Consider the following 15,967-nt stretch of genomic DNA (forward strand, 5'->3'; position numbering starts at 1 on the left):
GCTGCCTGCCCGTGGGCATCCCCCCAGCACCCCCAACCCAGGGCATATCCCTACTGTCCCACTGCCAGCAGGCTTGTGCCCTCAGTCCCATCCCCGGCCAGCTGGCAAAGGAGGTCCACGGGTCCCCGTCCCCCCGCTCCACCAGGAGCAATCCCTGGGGAGCGCCTTTCGCTCTCTGAGGGCCCATGGCCGGCCCGGCAGCCACCTCCTCGAGGTGCTGTGGGTTTGCTCCCGAGCAGTCATTCAGCTCCTTGGTGTTTCTCAATGCCAGCGTAAACCGGCTGGTGTCATAATTTCTCCAGGGAGCCCAGGTCAGAGCCCGAGGAACAGATGGCTTTGAGGGCATGATTTGTTCCTGGGAAAGGACGCTTCCCCGGCCGCCCGCCGAGCTGCGGAGGGGCCTGAGCACAGAGGCAAGCCCCGGCCGGGCTGCCAAAAACCCTCTGCGGTCCAGGGGGTCCCTGAAACCCCGCGAGGGCTCACCTCCCGCATTGCCTGCAGTGACTGTCCCGGACCCCGTCAGCGCTCCTCCAGAGAGTTCTGGCTCACAGCCTTGCAGCAAGGCTGAGTGCAAGCGCCAGTTTCCATCGTGTCGGGGCCAAAGGCACCCTGGCCCAAGCACACCGCGTGGGAAAGGGCTGACCTGCACGGCACCCGGCTGCCCTGCCGTGCCAGCGCTAGAGAGGGGATGGGAGCTCAACAACCCCTGTTGCACAGGACGGATGCGGTATTCACACGTGCAAACGCGGGACCGCGCGCAGGTATCTGCGCGTTCACCGGCTTTGAACGCACACCCTTGTGGGGCCTGCAGATGGAAGTGTACCCCACAAGCAGACACCTATATGAATATTGTATAGTATACATAATTTTTTTTTACCCAAATGACAGTTTTGACAAGATGCCAAGAAAACAATATCGGATCCCAGCGGTTTTACCAGTTGCTTTGATGAAAAGATTATGTTGCCCTGGAAACCAGAGGCTCAGATAGCGAAATGAGTTTGAGAAGGAGCTTTTGATAAGCACTAGTCTGCAGACCTCCCATCAACCTCTCCCTCATGAAGGAGGGATGGGGCCAGGTTTGATTTCCATTTTATTTTCGGTCAGCCACTGGCATATTTCCCATTCTGGAGCGAGCGCTGAGCAGGGTGGATGCCGGAGGAAGGGAACAGACAACAGGACTATGCCCTGATGCAGAGCGTCCACAGGTGCCCTTGCAACTGCAGTGTGTGGACCTGGCCCGAGGGACCTTTGCTGCTGCTGCTGCCATCGCCACCTGGCATCAGCCCTCCCTCCCATTCCTGCTCAGCCAGCTCAGCGTTCCTCCAGCACGCCCTGGCGACTCCCCAGCCTCACCCCTGTCCCCGTCCCATACCGGCTGCCCCGAACCGGGGCTGGAGCAGAAGATGGTGTACTTCCGAATGATGCCGTTGGGCTTGGCCGGCGGCAGCCAGGACACCACCACGCTGCTGGCAGAAGACGGGACAGCCTTTATGCCGGCCGGGGGACCTGGAACTGAAGGAGGGAGAGCGTGGCAGAGCGGGCGCCAGGAGGTGTCCGAGGTCTCTGCCCAGCCCGGCGAGGCAGCAGCACCCTGCCGCAGGGCTGGCATCTCAACCTGGTGCTGCAGAGGAGCTGCAATTGCGTTTCCACCCCAGCATTGGGCAGGTGCAAGCAGGGATGGGTCTGCAGGTGAGCGGTCACCCTGCTGCCTGTGGGACACCTCTCCACAGGTGGCTCTGTGCCAAGCCGGAGGCAGGAGGGTTAATTGCAGCCCAGGCTCTCGTTTAGAAACCCTGATTGGCTTTTAATGGCCGTCTCCTTAGTCTCCTTAATCCTCCAGAGTGGCTCAGCCTTACTCTGCCCAGCTGCGCCTCCCCAGCATCTGGCACTTCCCAGGATGGGCGGGCAGCAACGCTGGCCCACAGGCCCAGAAAATGCTCCACTACCGAGTTAATGGCATTAAAGTAGGGCACGCAGGGGTCTAAATATTTAAATATCCACACTTAAGGAAAAGAAAAAAAGAGAGAAGGAAATGCCCTGCCCGTGGCTGCACCTGGGGGGTTTCCTCCGTGCCCCCGCAGCCACTCCAGTCCTTCCCTCGCCAGTGCAGGAACACAACACAACGAGCCGTGGCACAAGCGAGTGCTCCCATCTCCCGGCATCAGCCGGCTACAGCACGCCGCAACCCTAAGTGATGGCAGCAAGACCTGAGAGGGCTGGGGCTGTTGGGGGGGCTGGCTGGCTCGGGCACTGCTACCATGGAGCAGTGACCGAGGACCATGTGCATGCAGCAGGGCAGTGCCAGGTGCCTTCCTGCTCTCCCTTCCTCCTCACCCAGCCAGGGGCGGCTCCGGGCGCACAGCGGGCTGCAGGGCACAGGACCTGCCTGCAAGTTTGGCAAACCGAGCAGGGAGGAAACGAAAAGGAAGGAGAAGCCCTGTCCGGCCCTGACTGCCCGCTCTGGGGGCTGTGCAGCTGCCTTTCTTTATCCATGGATAACGGCTCCTACTCAACGCTCCATCTTCTCACTTCTGATTAACCAGCATTGCCACAGTTCATCAGCCGGGGGTAAGAGGAGAGCGCACCCGCACACACCCACTGCCCCGGGGAGCGCGGCTTACTGTCCTCCTTGGTCTGGATGTAGAGCACACTGCTGCGGACGCCATCGCCAGCCTGGGTGTACGCCAGCACCTGCACACTGTAGTTCGTGAACTTCTCCATGCCCCGCAGCTCCACTCGCTCCCGCGTGGTCGTGATGTTCTGCATCTCACCCCACTCTGTGGGGAGATGGGGCCCGTCAGCCCCACGCCGCCACCTGCCCAGGTCCCCCGTGTCCCCTGCGCTCCACGAGCTCTCACCTCCATCCATGTAGAGGGACCAGAAGATGACCCGGTATCCCTTGAGCACCCCGTTGAGGGTGCTGCGTGGGGGCTCCGACCAGGAGATCACGGCCACGTCTGATGTGATGGAGATGGCCCGCACGTTCTCGGGGGGCTGGCTGGGAACTGAGGAGGGAATGGATGGGGAGGAGGATCAGCAGGAGGATGGAGACGTGGTATGTGCCTGGCAGACACCAAGCTGAAGGAGCCGTGTCCCACGGGTCAGCCGCCCCGACTGCACCTGCGTGGTACCCCACGGTGCTGCTGGCCCCTCTCCCCCAGCCACTCAAGCCCCTGGAGCTGGTCCTGCCCAGCACCCGGGGCACCAGGGCTGAGCAAACACAGCTGTCTGCCTCTGATGTGCAGTTTTGCTCCTCCTGGACCACCACCGAGGCGGGTGCAACCCCCGTGCTCATGGGGACGGGGAGGCCACCGGGACACGCTGCGCTTCCCAGCAAGGGGAGAGTGGGAGAGCTGCCTGGATGCGAGGTAATTAGATCCCATTGCCCCGTAAGAGGTAACTCTAATTTTTATGAGTGTTTAAATGATAATACATCACTGTAATGATCCTCTTTGAAAATGATTATTGTTTCATATTACTTAGGTGCAAAAATATAAGCACCATGTAATTAGGGACAGAGTATAATAAACTAATACAGATAGTCCGTTTGAACAAAATGAAGGTAATATAATTATGGAAAAGACACTATTGCTAAAACAGGGGCCCTTGAATACCCCAGGAGGAGTGCTAATGTAGCCAGGAAATGATCACGGTTTGACAGGCTAACGAGAGCCTTAATTAAGTATGAAAAACTGCCGAGCAAATGCACTGCAAAACTTTGTTCTCGTCAGTTTTAAAATGACGGAGGCCACCGGCGATCCTTCCCAGATGGAAACCCCTGTGGCACTTCAGCAACATCTAAACCCACCTTGACATCATTCTAATTGCGCCAGAACCCCAGAGCCATGGGTGTCCTGGCATCCTCGTGCTCACAACTCCTCCCCGGGGCAGCTGTGAGCATGCACGCACATGCACACAGACAAGAGCCAAATGCTGCCAGCGGGCAGCAACCACCCCATGATCCGCTCAGAACGGGGCCAGGAGCGGCTGAGGGTGGAAAGACTGGGAGTCCCCCAGGTGGGACTTGGCACCAGGGAGCAGGAAAACCGCCTGGCTTGGGGACGGGGCCAGCCTTACCGTCCTCCAGCGTGGTGGCATTGATCTCGCTGGATGACGGTCCCGTCCCCGCGCGGTTAAACGCCTGCACCACGACTCCATACTGGGCAAACTTCTTCAGGTTGTCCAGTGTGTAGACCTCACTGTCTCCTGTGGCTTTCATCTCCACAATGCTGTACTGCCCGTTGCTGCCCGGGCTGTTCTCCCGGTACCCAATCTGGTAGCCACGGATCACCCCGTTCTGCAGCTCCTTCTTCGGGGCCTAAGGAACAAGGAGTGCAAGATGGAGCCGTGTCAGGCAGGTCTACATCCCAGGGCCGGGAGGCTTGCAGGGCTCCTTTGCCCCTGATCGCCTCTCCCACACGGCTCTTCTCAATGCTTTGAAGTTTTCTCTCCCCACAGCAGCACCGTGGAAAAGGTCGAGCTGGTCCTCGGAGGCCACCGGAGAGGAAGGTGCTGGCTGGGCAGTGGGATGTGTCTGGCCAGCACCATTCCCCAACTGGAGCAACTCAACAGGAGGAGGGAAAAAACCCCAAGTCTGACAGCCTTAAAAATGCGTGAGGCCAGGCTGAGATCAATCTTAACAATATTTCTCTGAAGCATTAAGAAATCAATAGGGTTGATTGCAAATTTATGTTATAAAGCCAGGGCGATCCATCTCACTAGAATACTCTTAAAACAAAGTGACTTATCTTTCAAGTGAATCTTATTTTCCATTAATCTGTTTTTCAGCGCTTAAGGGGAGGGGGGAGAAGCTGGAACCCTAAATTTATTGACTTACCAGTTCATTCCGAAGTCCTAACTTTATAATCCATTTTATTTTTCATTATGCACCTTTGGAAAAATTAATCTGATTCTAAGTTTTATTGATCTTTGCTCAAGCCCTTTGCAACCCAGCGTCTTGGTTTTTACATATTTATCCTCTCTCTCCCATGACCCCCCACGGACATCCTATGAGATAATGAGCTTGTTATAAAACATGATTAATAAGGACCCCACACGACGCAGCCGAGCTGTGCACCCGGCCATCAGGTTTTCATTTTGCCTGGGAAGTTCTTCCTGGCACTTGGGCCGCTGATGGAATGCTGGGTCCCAGGACAAGCTGCCGCGACAGAGGCTCAGGACGGCGTTCGGCACTGCCCAAGCCCCCGTGGCCAGGGAAAACCCACGTGCCACCCTGGCCCCGCTCACCTTCCAGGTAACCTGGATGCTCTGGGATGTCATTGGCTGCAAGGTGACATCCATCGGAGGTCCATCAGGAGCTGCGGAGAAACAGACCCAAAAGAACACGTTGAGAAGCATCAGGGAAAGGACCGCCTCGTCGGGAAAATATGCGGCTTTAAGAGAGCTCTGTCGCAGACAGCTTCACTCAAGGTGACAGCCCCCCGCTGCCTGTGGCTGCCCCTGCCCTCCGGCCCCAGCGCCTGTGCCGCGAGCCGGGAGCGGCACCTGCTTCCTCCGTGCTGATGGTGAGCTCCTTGCTCGGCTCACTGCGCCCAATCTTGTTGAAGGAGTACATGCGGATGCTGTACACAGAGGCTGGGTGGAGGTCCACAATGTTCGCCTGGTTGATGGTGGGAGAGATGTTGCGTGTAGACTGCTTAAAATCCCAGGAATCTGGAAAAGCGGTGGAGAGAGACAGGAGGGTCAGCACCTGTATCCCGTCCCGGGGCCCGCAGTACCAAGGGGGCCATGCTCAGGCAGGTGAAGTCCCCAAACCCCTCTGGCTTTTGTCCCCGGACCCCGCAAAGGGGTGCCCCTTCCCCCCTCCTCGCTGTTGTGCCGCCTGGGTTCGGCTTTTCGCAAATATTGTCTCTTTTAATATTCCCTTTCAAATGCGCCCATCCAACAGAAATTAACATATTTCATTAACGCTCCTCTCTCCTTTCTTCATCAAAGGAACCGAGATGCAGAATATTCCCTTGGAGGCGCTGCCAGGGCAGCTCTGCACCTGCCCACGCAGCCTGGCCCCGGGCCATGGTGGCCACGGAGCAGCCCCCCAGCCCTGCCACTTGCCGGGGGCCACGGCGGCACGGGGAGGGGAGGGGAAGTCAGCCGTCACCTACCTGACTTGTTCTTGTACTCGATATCGAAGCCGGTGATGATGCTGTTGCCGTCAAACCGCTGTGTCCATCGCAAATTCATACTCCGGGCCTTCACCTCACGGATCTCCAGCTCCGGCGGGTCAGGGGGCTCTTGGGGACACATGGGCAGGTTAGGGACGATGGGGAGAGAAGCCCCCCAGGAGCAGGGAGACCCTCGCAGCAAGGCTTTGTGCCCCAGGGCTCGTGTGCAGGGGAACAAGTACCTTGGACGGTGAGCTGGATCAAACCTCTGTCCTCGCCATAGGAGTTGATGGCGTGACAGGAGAAGAAGACCGAGTCCCCGCGGTCAGCCGGTTTCAGCTATGAACATGTCGGGGAGAGAAGAGGAGCTAGTTCACACTGACCTACCCTGAGCACCATGCCCCTGCCTTTCCCCTGTATCACAGCCTGCTCCCACCACCGGCCCCCGCAGGAGCTGTGCCTGTGGAGGCAGGTCACCCCCCAAAGCCCCAGTCGTCTGGCTCAGGTCCGCGCTGAGAATTTGTTCTTTGAGGTGTCCCTGGTGCTGCAAAACACCTTCGCGACCAGAACCCGTTGTACAGGCAGCTGAGATTTATTGCAAAATCCAGGGGCTTGTCATGGCAAGCAGACAGCGGCTGTTTTTTAATTGGTGTAATTAAAATTGGGAGCCTGGCTGCTCCTTGCGCGGGCCCAGGGCAGCACTAATGCTTACACTGGTTGTAAAAGTCCAGGCGCTGGCAAGGTGCTTCGCCTGGCCGCACCGCAGAGTGCTGGGGCCGGGGCAGATGCAGCCAGCACATGGTGCTGCTGGCTGGAGGTGCGATCCCTCTGGCAGGTCTTTGGACATCCCTCCCCACTGGACTCGATTTTGGCACCCAGGGAGCCCAGTCACAGCACCAGCCTCTGCGACACCCGCCGGGGACCACCGCCACCCTCCCTGGGCACCCCCTTGAGCCGCCTGCCTGCCTCCGTCACCCGAGCGAGACACCTGGCAGCCCAGGTGGGTGCAAAACCCCTACCCCTCCTCACCTTGAGGGTGGAGATGACCTCGTCGCCGTTGTCCTTGGTGGTGATGGCGTAGCGCATGTTGCGGTCAGGGTCAATGACGGTGTCGCCCTTCTCCCAGCGGATGATGATGGGCCGCTCGCCCCGGGCGGTGCAGTTCAGCTCCTTGGTCTGCCCCTTGATGGCGATTGTGGTGTTGGGGTGGGAGGTGATCATGGCTGGGACTGCAGGGAGGCAGGGGGTCACCTGTGTGCCCGGAGGAGGGCCAGGTGCCACCTGTGGCTGCCCGGCCCCGGCACAGCCCCCAGACCCCACTGGGGAGGCGGCGGATGCGGGTCTCACCAAGAGGCCACGCAGCCCGAAGCGGAATCGTCTCGCTGCGTTATACAGCTCGGGATCATAAAATAATGAAGCAGATAAATTTTATAATGCATAGCATTACACTGGGGTAGACAATAAAACGTGAAAGACAAATAACCAAGCGCACACTATAATGAAGAGAAAGCCTCCAGTCGGAGACGTGCGGGTATGAATTATTGACTAAGGTTTTACACTCCCGAGGATGAGAGGAAGAATGTTTTCCATCACAGATTTGCATAATTCACTCGTATAAACCTGGGCAGAATATAGAGTGCGATTTCACATCAGCAAGGCTGCCTTTGCATTGCAGATGCCAGAGAGATTTTTTTTTTTTCCATAGCCACCCCAATATGCAAACAAGGATGGTGGAGAGGCCCCACACCGCACCCACCACCCGACCAGGCTGCAGTACCCAGCGCAGGCACATCCTGGTGCTGCCCAAGCAGTGGCTGCAGCACGGTCAGTGATGGCCCTTGGGACAGCACGGCCAGTCCCTCTTGCTGCTAGCGAGTGCCCACAGCCCTGGCACGAAGCTGTCGCCTCCCGTCTGGGTGCTTGGGCCACTGGCCTGGCAGCAGCACTGCTGTGGAGGAGGGCAGGCACACCAGCCCGTTCCCGTGCGCTGCAGCAGCCTCTGCCGAAGCGCTTCTCCTTGCTGCAAGGGACTGCCGTAACAAGCCCTGTCGGGCTCCTTCCTCCGAAGCCTCGCCGCTCCAAGAGCCAAGCCCTCGCACCGCCCCGGTGCCGCCGTGCGGCAAGCCGGTCGCGGCACACACCACGCAGGAGAAATGGGCTGGGGGGATGAGGGCAGCCTGGGTAAGCAGAAAAAAATGTAATGCATAAACAAACAGCACTGCTGAGTCCCGCAGTAATATATGATAATGACAATCCGCAAAGGCAACACACACTGTTATAATGGGACACAAGAGGATCTAATGAGCTACGACTTCTCGGCTTTCCGTGGCAATGTAATTCAATTAACAGCTAAGGAAACCTTTCCTCCTGAGCTGCCGGTATTCGCAAGGTGCAGGGCAGGCGCCCACACAGCTGGGACAGAGCGGTGCCAGCCTGGCACCTGCTGGCAGTGCCCCATGGCAACCCTGCCCCGAGGAGAGCACGGCTGCCCGTGAGCCGGCACGAGGATGCAGCAAAGAGCAGAGATGTTGGGGCCAGGCTGGGAGCTGTGGTGCCTTGCTGCTGGACCTGCAGTCCAGGGCAGGGGAAACCGAGAGCTACCAGAAACAGAGCAAGTCTTCTAGCTCTGCCCCGTCCCCAGCTGCACACCCATCTTCCTCCGGCCCCAATGCCAGGGCTATGCCAGGGAGAGGGGGAGGTGTGGGAAGGGCCGGCCGAGCCCCAGCCTCCTGCATCCTGCCGGGGCAAAGGCAGAGCACGGGGACGGCCAGGGGCTCTTACGTCTACCCCAGACCCGGGGCTGACCGCCACTCTGGCTCCGAGTGTGCACAGCACAGCATAAGGGCACCCACAGCCAGGTTAGGGGCTCGGCACTTGGTTTTGGCACTACGGCAGCCCTTGCCGGGCTCCTGCCTGCTGTCCCCAGTTCCTGCCACGGGAAAGCTATCGAGAGGCCACCCTGCCATTTGGCAGGCGGGGGCACAGGGAGCTGCTTCCCTGCGTTCAGCCTTTGTTCAGCCCGGGCCAGAGGCCGGTGCAGCACAGTGGGCACGTGTGGCCGCAGGGGCAGGACCGCCCCGCAGGGCTGCGGCAGCTGTGGAGGCACCAGTCCCCTTCCCGGCGAGCGGCGGCCCTGGGAGAGGAGCTCCGTTTCAGGCTCTGCTTCGCTGAAATGCACTTATTGATGTCTGATTAAGAGCAGCTCCTTGGATGTAAACATATCAACTTCTCTCAATTGCTGGGGTCCCAGGAGAGCGGCACGCAGTCCAGAGTTGGGGAAGCAGCAAAACAAACCAAAAGAAAACCCCAACCAGCCGTGCAGACAGCACAGACCGGGGCACGGAGACAGCACCACTTTCATGCTGGTACCTAACACCTGCCCTGCCGCTTGCAGGGGGACAGCATCGCTCGGGACTGGCCGCAGGACCCTCTGAGGGCTGCTGGGGGCTGCTCCCGGCCAGCCCACAGCCCCCTCCTCAGGTGCAGCAACCTCAGTAAGGCTGGTTCCTGCCTGCCAGAGCATCAGCCAGAGCCTCAGATCAGCGCTGCTGTGTGGACGGGCTTCCCTTGAGGAGAGCTTGCCTCCGACGCTTTCTGCGCCCACCCATCCTCCCTGCACTGCTGCCGCGCTCTGCTGGTGCCCATGGGCCTTGTTAACAAGGCCTCAACAAGAGGCTTGTCCCGCTTGCTGGGCAGAGATAAGACTGGCTACAAAGGGAGTCGACAGCCCCCGGCACGCTCTGGCATCCCGCGCCAGGCTGGGGCACGAGCCGCTTCGCGGCCTGCTGCTGACAACTGAATGACAAGGGTGACAAGGGTGACAAGGGCTGTGCCTGCCTCCCTCGCCCCCCTCTTTCTTGTTTGGAGCCAGCTCTGTGATGTTAATTTGATTGCACCCGTTTCAGCTTCCTTTCTCCACTGATTAGCTGAGTTTCACCTGAAGCATGAGATTAATTCAAATTGCATGGAAGCAATCAGTTACGCTCTTGCCGTGCGGCAGGGAACTTCCAAATGCGCCTGTGCCCACGACGTGCGGGCAGCTGCCCCTCTCCCAGCACCCCTCGCCGGACCCACTCTCCCCAGCATCACGATGCCAGGGAGGACTGAGCAGAGGAGCCCCCCCTCCAGTGAGCACTGCCCACCGTGCTGCCGCCACTCCAGCAGCCCCAGTACAGCCCGCAGGACCCCCTGAGGACGCAACCCCCTCCATCCCACACGCTCTGCTCTCGACACCCAGGGAGGCATGCAGCCATGTGCTAAATGGCATTTATCACGCGCTGGTGGTCTCCTCACCTGCGCTCAGCCCAGTGAGCTGTCCCCCTGGGTGCATGCTCCCATCCTCCTGCATTCGCTGCCTTCCACTCTGCAGTACCCCTGAGCGGACGCTAATGAGCTTCTTTTCAAAGCAGGGAAGGACACGCCACCGTGGCAAGGCAGCAAGCTGCTGCCTGCATCCAGACACGCGCCTGTGCTGCAGGTTGAGCGGAGCAGCATGGCATGGGCACCCCAGGACGGGAAAGCCCCAGCCCCATGGGCTGCACTGCTGGCAAGGGCTGGGCATGGCCAGGGCCCCGAGGGTTACACTCCCAGGCTGGGACAAGCAAAGCTGGGCGGCTTTCCTTGCCCACCACCTGCCAAAAGCAGCGGCCAGCTCCTTCCGGCACTGGCGGGTCTGCAGGTGCTTGTCTGATGCGTTACCTGGCTGTCTCGGCTTGCCCCCCCAGAGCCCATCGCTGTGGCATCGGGGAAGGGGATGTGCGGCTGCAGGCTGGCTGCCACAGCCAGTCCCCTCTCCCCTGCTGACCACCAGCACGCTTTGTTTGGGCTCTGATTAACTTTCATTTAACTTCGTCCGCGGTGGCCTGACTTTCAAGGAAAGCCGGCGCTGATCTCACTTTAATTGGCCTGACATTTCACTAAACAAACAAAAAACCCAAAATGAAACAAAACAAAGAGCCCCGCATAATGCTTAATTGGCTGTGGTGCTCCGTCTACCTATTCATCCAAACCTTTTCAAAGGCTGCGAGGTCTCCGGGAAATGTAGAGGCACATGCATAATAAGGTTATGTGCTATTCAAGTCAGCAAGCAACCTGTCCTGGGATGCAATTACAGCAGATAGCAGGGACAAGGCAACAGTTCAGGCTCCGAGACTTCTGCACGCTCACTTGGGATTAATCGCCTCGACTTTGTACCTGCGCCTTATTGAAGTGCGTTGTTTGAAGTCCCTCGTTTTGATTCATCAGTCAGCGGGAGAAATTAAACAGCTGACAGGGAGGGGAGCATCAACCCAGGAAAGCAGAGGCTGGCTGTGGAGGGGAGAAGCCCCGAGAGAAATGCCTGCCGATGCCAGAGAATAAAGCGCTTGGCTGGGGAGGGGAGGCAGCAAGGGGGCTGCCCGAGCCAGGGCCGCTCTCTTCTTGTCTCGTCCCGGGCAATTCCCCCGGCACCAGACCCTCGCCAGGACTCGGTGGTTCCCTGGGGGGGGCTGCGCATCCCCTCTGCCCGGCAGCACCCTGCCCAGGGCACAGCCAGGGTGGTGGTGGCTCCCGCGGCTCTGCCTGCAACCTCCATCGCCGCCGGCACGAGGCAGGCAGCCAGCGTCCTCACTGACTCGTCCACTCGGTGCAGGCAGGGCAGAGTTTAGCCCTGCTGAGCCAAGCCCTGCTCAGGACAGGCGGGAGCGGCCGCAGGAGCGAGCATGACAGGGCTGGTCCCCCCTCCACCACCTCCTTTTTGAGATTTGAATGCTCACGGCAGCAACGATCAAAATAAATAAAGAGGAGCTGGAGATTCTGCATTCTGTTGATAGCAACAGGAGAGGAATCCAATAATAAGCGCAGTTCAAACACAGTGTCTAACAACACTTCCCAGCCCATCCCTGTCAAATTAGCCCAGCTATTTCCTTTCCTCCTGTATGATGTAGATCGATTGCTCAGTTTTATTAAGGACAAAGCGTGTTTAATAGCAAAAGGGAAGTGGGTCCCTGGAGGAAGGGAATCAACTCCCTCCCCGTGCCCCGCGCATTGATCATGGGGATGCGCGGTGCGGAGGGCAGAGCCAGTCTGGCTTGGTGCGAACCCACCACATGGAGGAGAGGGCCGTGCCAGAGCAGGGTCTGCTGAGAAGCACCCACCCCACAGCCACAGCTGCCTTTACCGGCGCATGGGGTGGGCGCCTGCCTCTGCTCCCCCCAGCCACCGCTGCAGCCGTGCCGGGAGCAGGTCCCCGGCCCCTCGCCACTGTCGCGGCATGGCCCTGGCTACTTACTCTTCACGGTGAGAAACATGGACTTGCTGATGTCTGTGCCCACCCCGTTGCTGGCCTGGCAGAGGTAGTAGCCGATGTCCTCCTCCAGCACATGGCGGATGAGCAGGGAGCTGTTGGGCAGGATCTGGATGCGGCCCGTGAGGGGTATGGGGTGGTACTGCTGGGGGTTGCCACTTCCTATGAGGCAACACAGAGACACAGAGCTCAGCCAAGGCAGAGGAGCGCTTGTGAGGCTTGGTGCTGGGGCGGCCATGCCAAAAGGGGACTCGCCCCCACCTGCATGGAGGTCCCCACACGCTGCCGTGCCTCACCCCTACCTTTTGCGTGTTTCCACATGACTTTTGGAGGGGGGTACCCATCAACGGAGCAATTCAGCACCCCGGCTTTACCGTAAATGCCATCTTGGTTGTTGGGTTGGACCACAAAACGAGGAGGCACTGAGCAATCAGAGAGAAAAGACGGTCACTGTAGCAAAAACCCCATCACAGCTCCTTGCGACTCCTCCCTGTCTGTGGGCATGTGGGTGCCTGGGCTCAGCCCTACTCCTCACCCTCCCTGCCTGCTTCTGCATCACTCCCAAAACTGGGGAAGAGCGTTATCTTCCTCAAGCCTCGTAACTTATCTCTGTTCCATGCCATGCTACCCCTCCGTCACCGTGCACCCTCCCAAGCCCGATGTGGCAGCGGCATTGGGGACCAGGCTGGGCTGTGTGTGCGGCTGGCTCGGCCCTGTGGTGCTCACCTCGCACGATGAGCTGCCGCTCCCGGCTGACCGTGGCGGCATCGTTGCTGGCGATGCAGGTGTAGTTGCCGTTGTGCTTGAGGGAGACGCTGGAGATCTGTAGGGAGCTCATGAACTCCTTGCTCTCGATGGTGACTCCAGAGCCGGAAAGGATGACGTGCCCGTCCTTCCTCCAGGTGATGTGGATTGGCATGTCCCCGGAGGAGACCACGCAGGGGATGTAGAGGAGCTGCCCGATGGAGGCTGGTGGGAACTCGAAGGGCTGGATCAGTGGAGGGACTGCCAAAGGGAGAGGCAGAGCATGCTGGAGAGCCCGTCCGGGAAAAGCCTTCCTCCAGCGGGGACGGGCTGCAGCGGGGCTCGGCAGAGATGCTGCCCCGGGAGGAAAAGCAGCCCAGAAACTAAGGCTGGCTTTTGCTCCGACCAGGAACATGGCCAGGGGAGAGTGGAAGGTGCCGCCGAGCAGAGAACAGCAGAAGAAGTCTCCCACCTGGCAGGGCCACCACGCTGAGAGTGGGATGGAGAAACGCCGACCTCCCAAGCAGAGCAGGCCCCGCTCTGGGGAAAGCCCCAGCCGCCCGCCCCGCACGTGCCAGCCAAAATTCCGCCTCAGCATTTATCTGCTCGCAGAAAAGCGATCATTAGATGGATGCTTTTCTTAAAGGCACTGGATTCAGAACCAGCCATTATCTTTCGGATAACTTAATTAAGCAACCGCAGCAGCATCTCTAGCAATGTGGGAGGGGGGAAGAAAGCAGAGAGAGGGAGACAATTAGCTTAACAAGGCTCAGCACCTGGTAGATGAGATCCTCTTTCTGCAGCCTCCATAATTAAATTAGCAGGCTGCCAATTGTCCCCTTGGCATAAATAAGCTGCCCTCTCTTACAGGCGCAGGAGCAGTTCCCCACCCCACCACGCACCTCCCTGGGCTCCCACCTCTACCCCATGCATCGCAAAGGTCTCTGTCCCTCTGCCTGCCCCAGCCCGGCAGCTCTGCAGAGCAGCGGGCAAGCGGGGGACTGCTCACCACCCCCCTGGGCTGCAAGCCGCTGCCAGCAGGCAGGCAGGCAGGCAGGCAGGCCGGCCAGCCGGCAGGTGCAGGCAGGGCTGGCCTGCCCCTTTGCTGGCTCCAACGACGTGGCTCCAGCTGCCAGAGCCATGGAACCAGCACTGCCTGTTTTCCATAATTAATGAATAATTAATTGGGAATGCACCACAGTCTATTGCAGAGCTGGGATGGGCTTGTGGATCCGCGCCTCTCCAAACACGCCCCACTGGCCGCTTCTGAGCTGCCAGGAAAACGACAGGCTCCCTCAACAGAAGAGCTCTCCCTGCTCCAGCTCCCCACAACTGGAGCCTGCAACTTGCCTCTCCTTCCCAGTTCGCTTCCCCCTGCAATTCTCCTTTCTCCAGGGATTCCAGGCTCTCGTGCGCAGCCGCAACAGGAGCCGGCCACACGGCCGCAGCCCAGGGCACCGTGCGAGGATCTCCCTGCCCACAGCACCCGCCGCAGAGCCCTGCCCAGCAGCTCAGCTCTGGAGGGGAGCCCCAGCGAACAGTCTCTGCCTTCCCGCGGGGTGAAGCGTCACCCTGACGGTGCCCCGGCACTGCCGGCTGTGGAGCAGGTGTAGCTGGCGTTGGCACCGTGCTCCCCGAATCGCCGCAGGCACCCAAGCAGAGCCCCAGGCCAGCACCAAACCTGCACATGATGAATTAAAACGTTCCAAGAAATTCTGCAGGATTAATGAGCTCTCGGGGCACCTTGGAGGAGGCCAGGTGCTCAGATTGCGCTGCTGGGGAAGCCCAGAGAAGAGGCCCTGGCAGCATCCCCAGGCAGCTGCAGCAGTCCTGAGGAGCTAAAGGGAGGTTTGAAGCTGGGACCTGGGGGACCTGGGGTCCCCAGGCTAAGCAGCAGCAGCTAAACCCGGGCGGGAATTTCCCTCAACACAAGAAGGGGAGCGTGGCTGGGGGCAATGCCTCGCAAGCAGGGCTGGGGGCTGCCCGCACATCCCTGCTCCCCAGGGGAGCAGTGCCAGAGGGGAACTGTAAAGCTTTTACTACCGCGTGCTTGGAAAGACCTGCATAACTCACTTGTGGCACTTAATGTGGGCGCCAGGCACTTGTGGCAATAAAAGCTTTACGGTGCTCCACGCCATCCTGTGCTCCTTGCTCTATGCAGTTATATTTATTCACTCCGCTCCACGGAGCTAGCTCTGACTGTCTCCTAGGGCCTTTGCAATTCTTTTCTGCAGACCTTTTATCTGATGGCCAGAGCAAACAAGGAATCCAGCAAGCGGAGCCGGGTGTAAATCTCCGGAAGCCGCACTTGCAGGCGGAATGAAGACGTCTGGCTACGGCAGAGCGGCGTGCCGCCGGCCCGCACAGCACTTCCACCCGCTCGCCTTCCTTGGCCTGTCACCAGCCACTAATCAAGGCAGTAAATTCAGATTTGCAAGGGTTCGCTAGCGGTTGCTTCCCAGAATATATGGATCTTCGGCTGAACTTCAGCATCCAGCATCCGCTGATGGCACATCTCAGCGACGGACAAAAAGCAAAGCCCGTTATCTAACTTCACATGCATATAGCCCTACAGATGCTCTCTCCGCAACAGCCCTGTCTGTCCCATTTGTCCCAGGAGAAGACCAGCGTTTACTCAACTCCAGCCTCTCTTCAAGCCCTGGGGCTCCCACACAGATGGGGATTTTGTATAAGGCAAGGAAAGCAGGGCTGGCCATGCCCTCCATTGCAGACCTGAAGGGAGAGAAGTCCTCCCCACGCCACCCTCCGATGGGTTATCCGCAGCCTACTCTTCCCTTTACAAAGCCTTGGAGAAGAG

The 15,967-nt window shown here is 59.2% G+C and overlaps 1 protein-coding gene across 3 annotated transcripts in view; it reads right to left on the reverse strand.

Annotated features, from left to right (window-relative positions):
* The window catches only part of DSCAML1 (DS cell adhesion molecule like 1), a 112,455-nt gene that overhangs the window by 9,309 nt on the left and 87,179 nt on the right, over positions 1-15,967 (reverse strand). For all 3 annotated transcript variants that reach the window (XM_069787921.1, XM_069787922.1, XM_069787924.1), the window contains 12 exons: positions 13,132-13,410; positions 12,708-12,827; positions 12,391-12,567; positions 7,152-7,351; positions 6,365-6,461; positions 6,123-6,251; positions 5,506-5,673; positions 5,248-5,318; positions 4,078-4,318; positions 2,859-3,005; positions 2,622-2,777; positions 1,373-1,512 (listed from right to left, as the gene is read on the reverse strand). In XM_069787921.1, the coding sequence (XP_069644022.1) occupies positions 1,373-1,512; positions 2,622-2,777; positions 2,859-3,005; positions 4,078-4,318; positions 5,248-5,318; positions 5,506-5,673; positions 6,123-6,251; positions 6,365-6,461; positions 7,152-7,351; positions 12,391-12,567; positions 12,708-12,827; positions 13,132-13,410 (1,925 nt within the window). The remainder of the gene's footprint in view (positions 1-1,372; positions 1,513-2,621; positions 2,778-2,858; positions 3,006-4,077; positions 4,319-5,247; positions 5,319-5,505; positions 5,674-6,122; positions 6,252-6,364; positions 6,462-7,151; positions 7,352-12,390; positions 12,568-12,707; positions 12,828-13,131; positions 13,411-15,967) is intronic.

This window comes from Haliaeetus albicilla, chromosome 7, assembly GCF_947461875.1.
Source record: "Haliaeetus albicilla chromosome 7, bHalAlb1.1, whole genome shotgun sequence".
NCBI classification, from domain to species: domain Eukaryota; kingdom Metazoa; phylum Chordata; class Aves; order Accipitriformes; family Accipitridae; genus Haliaeetus; species Haliaeetus albicilla.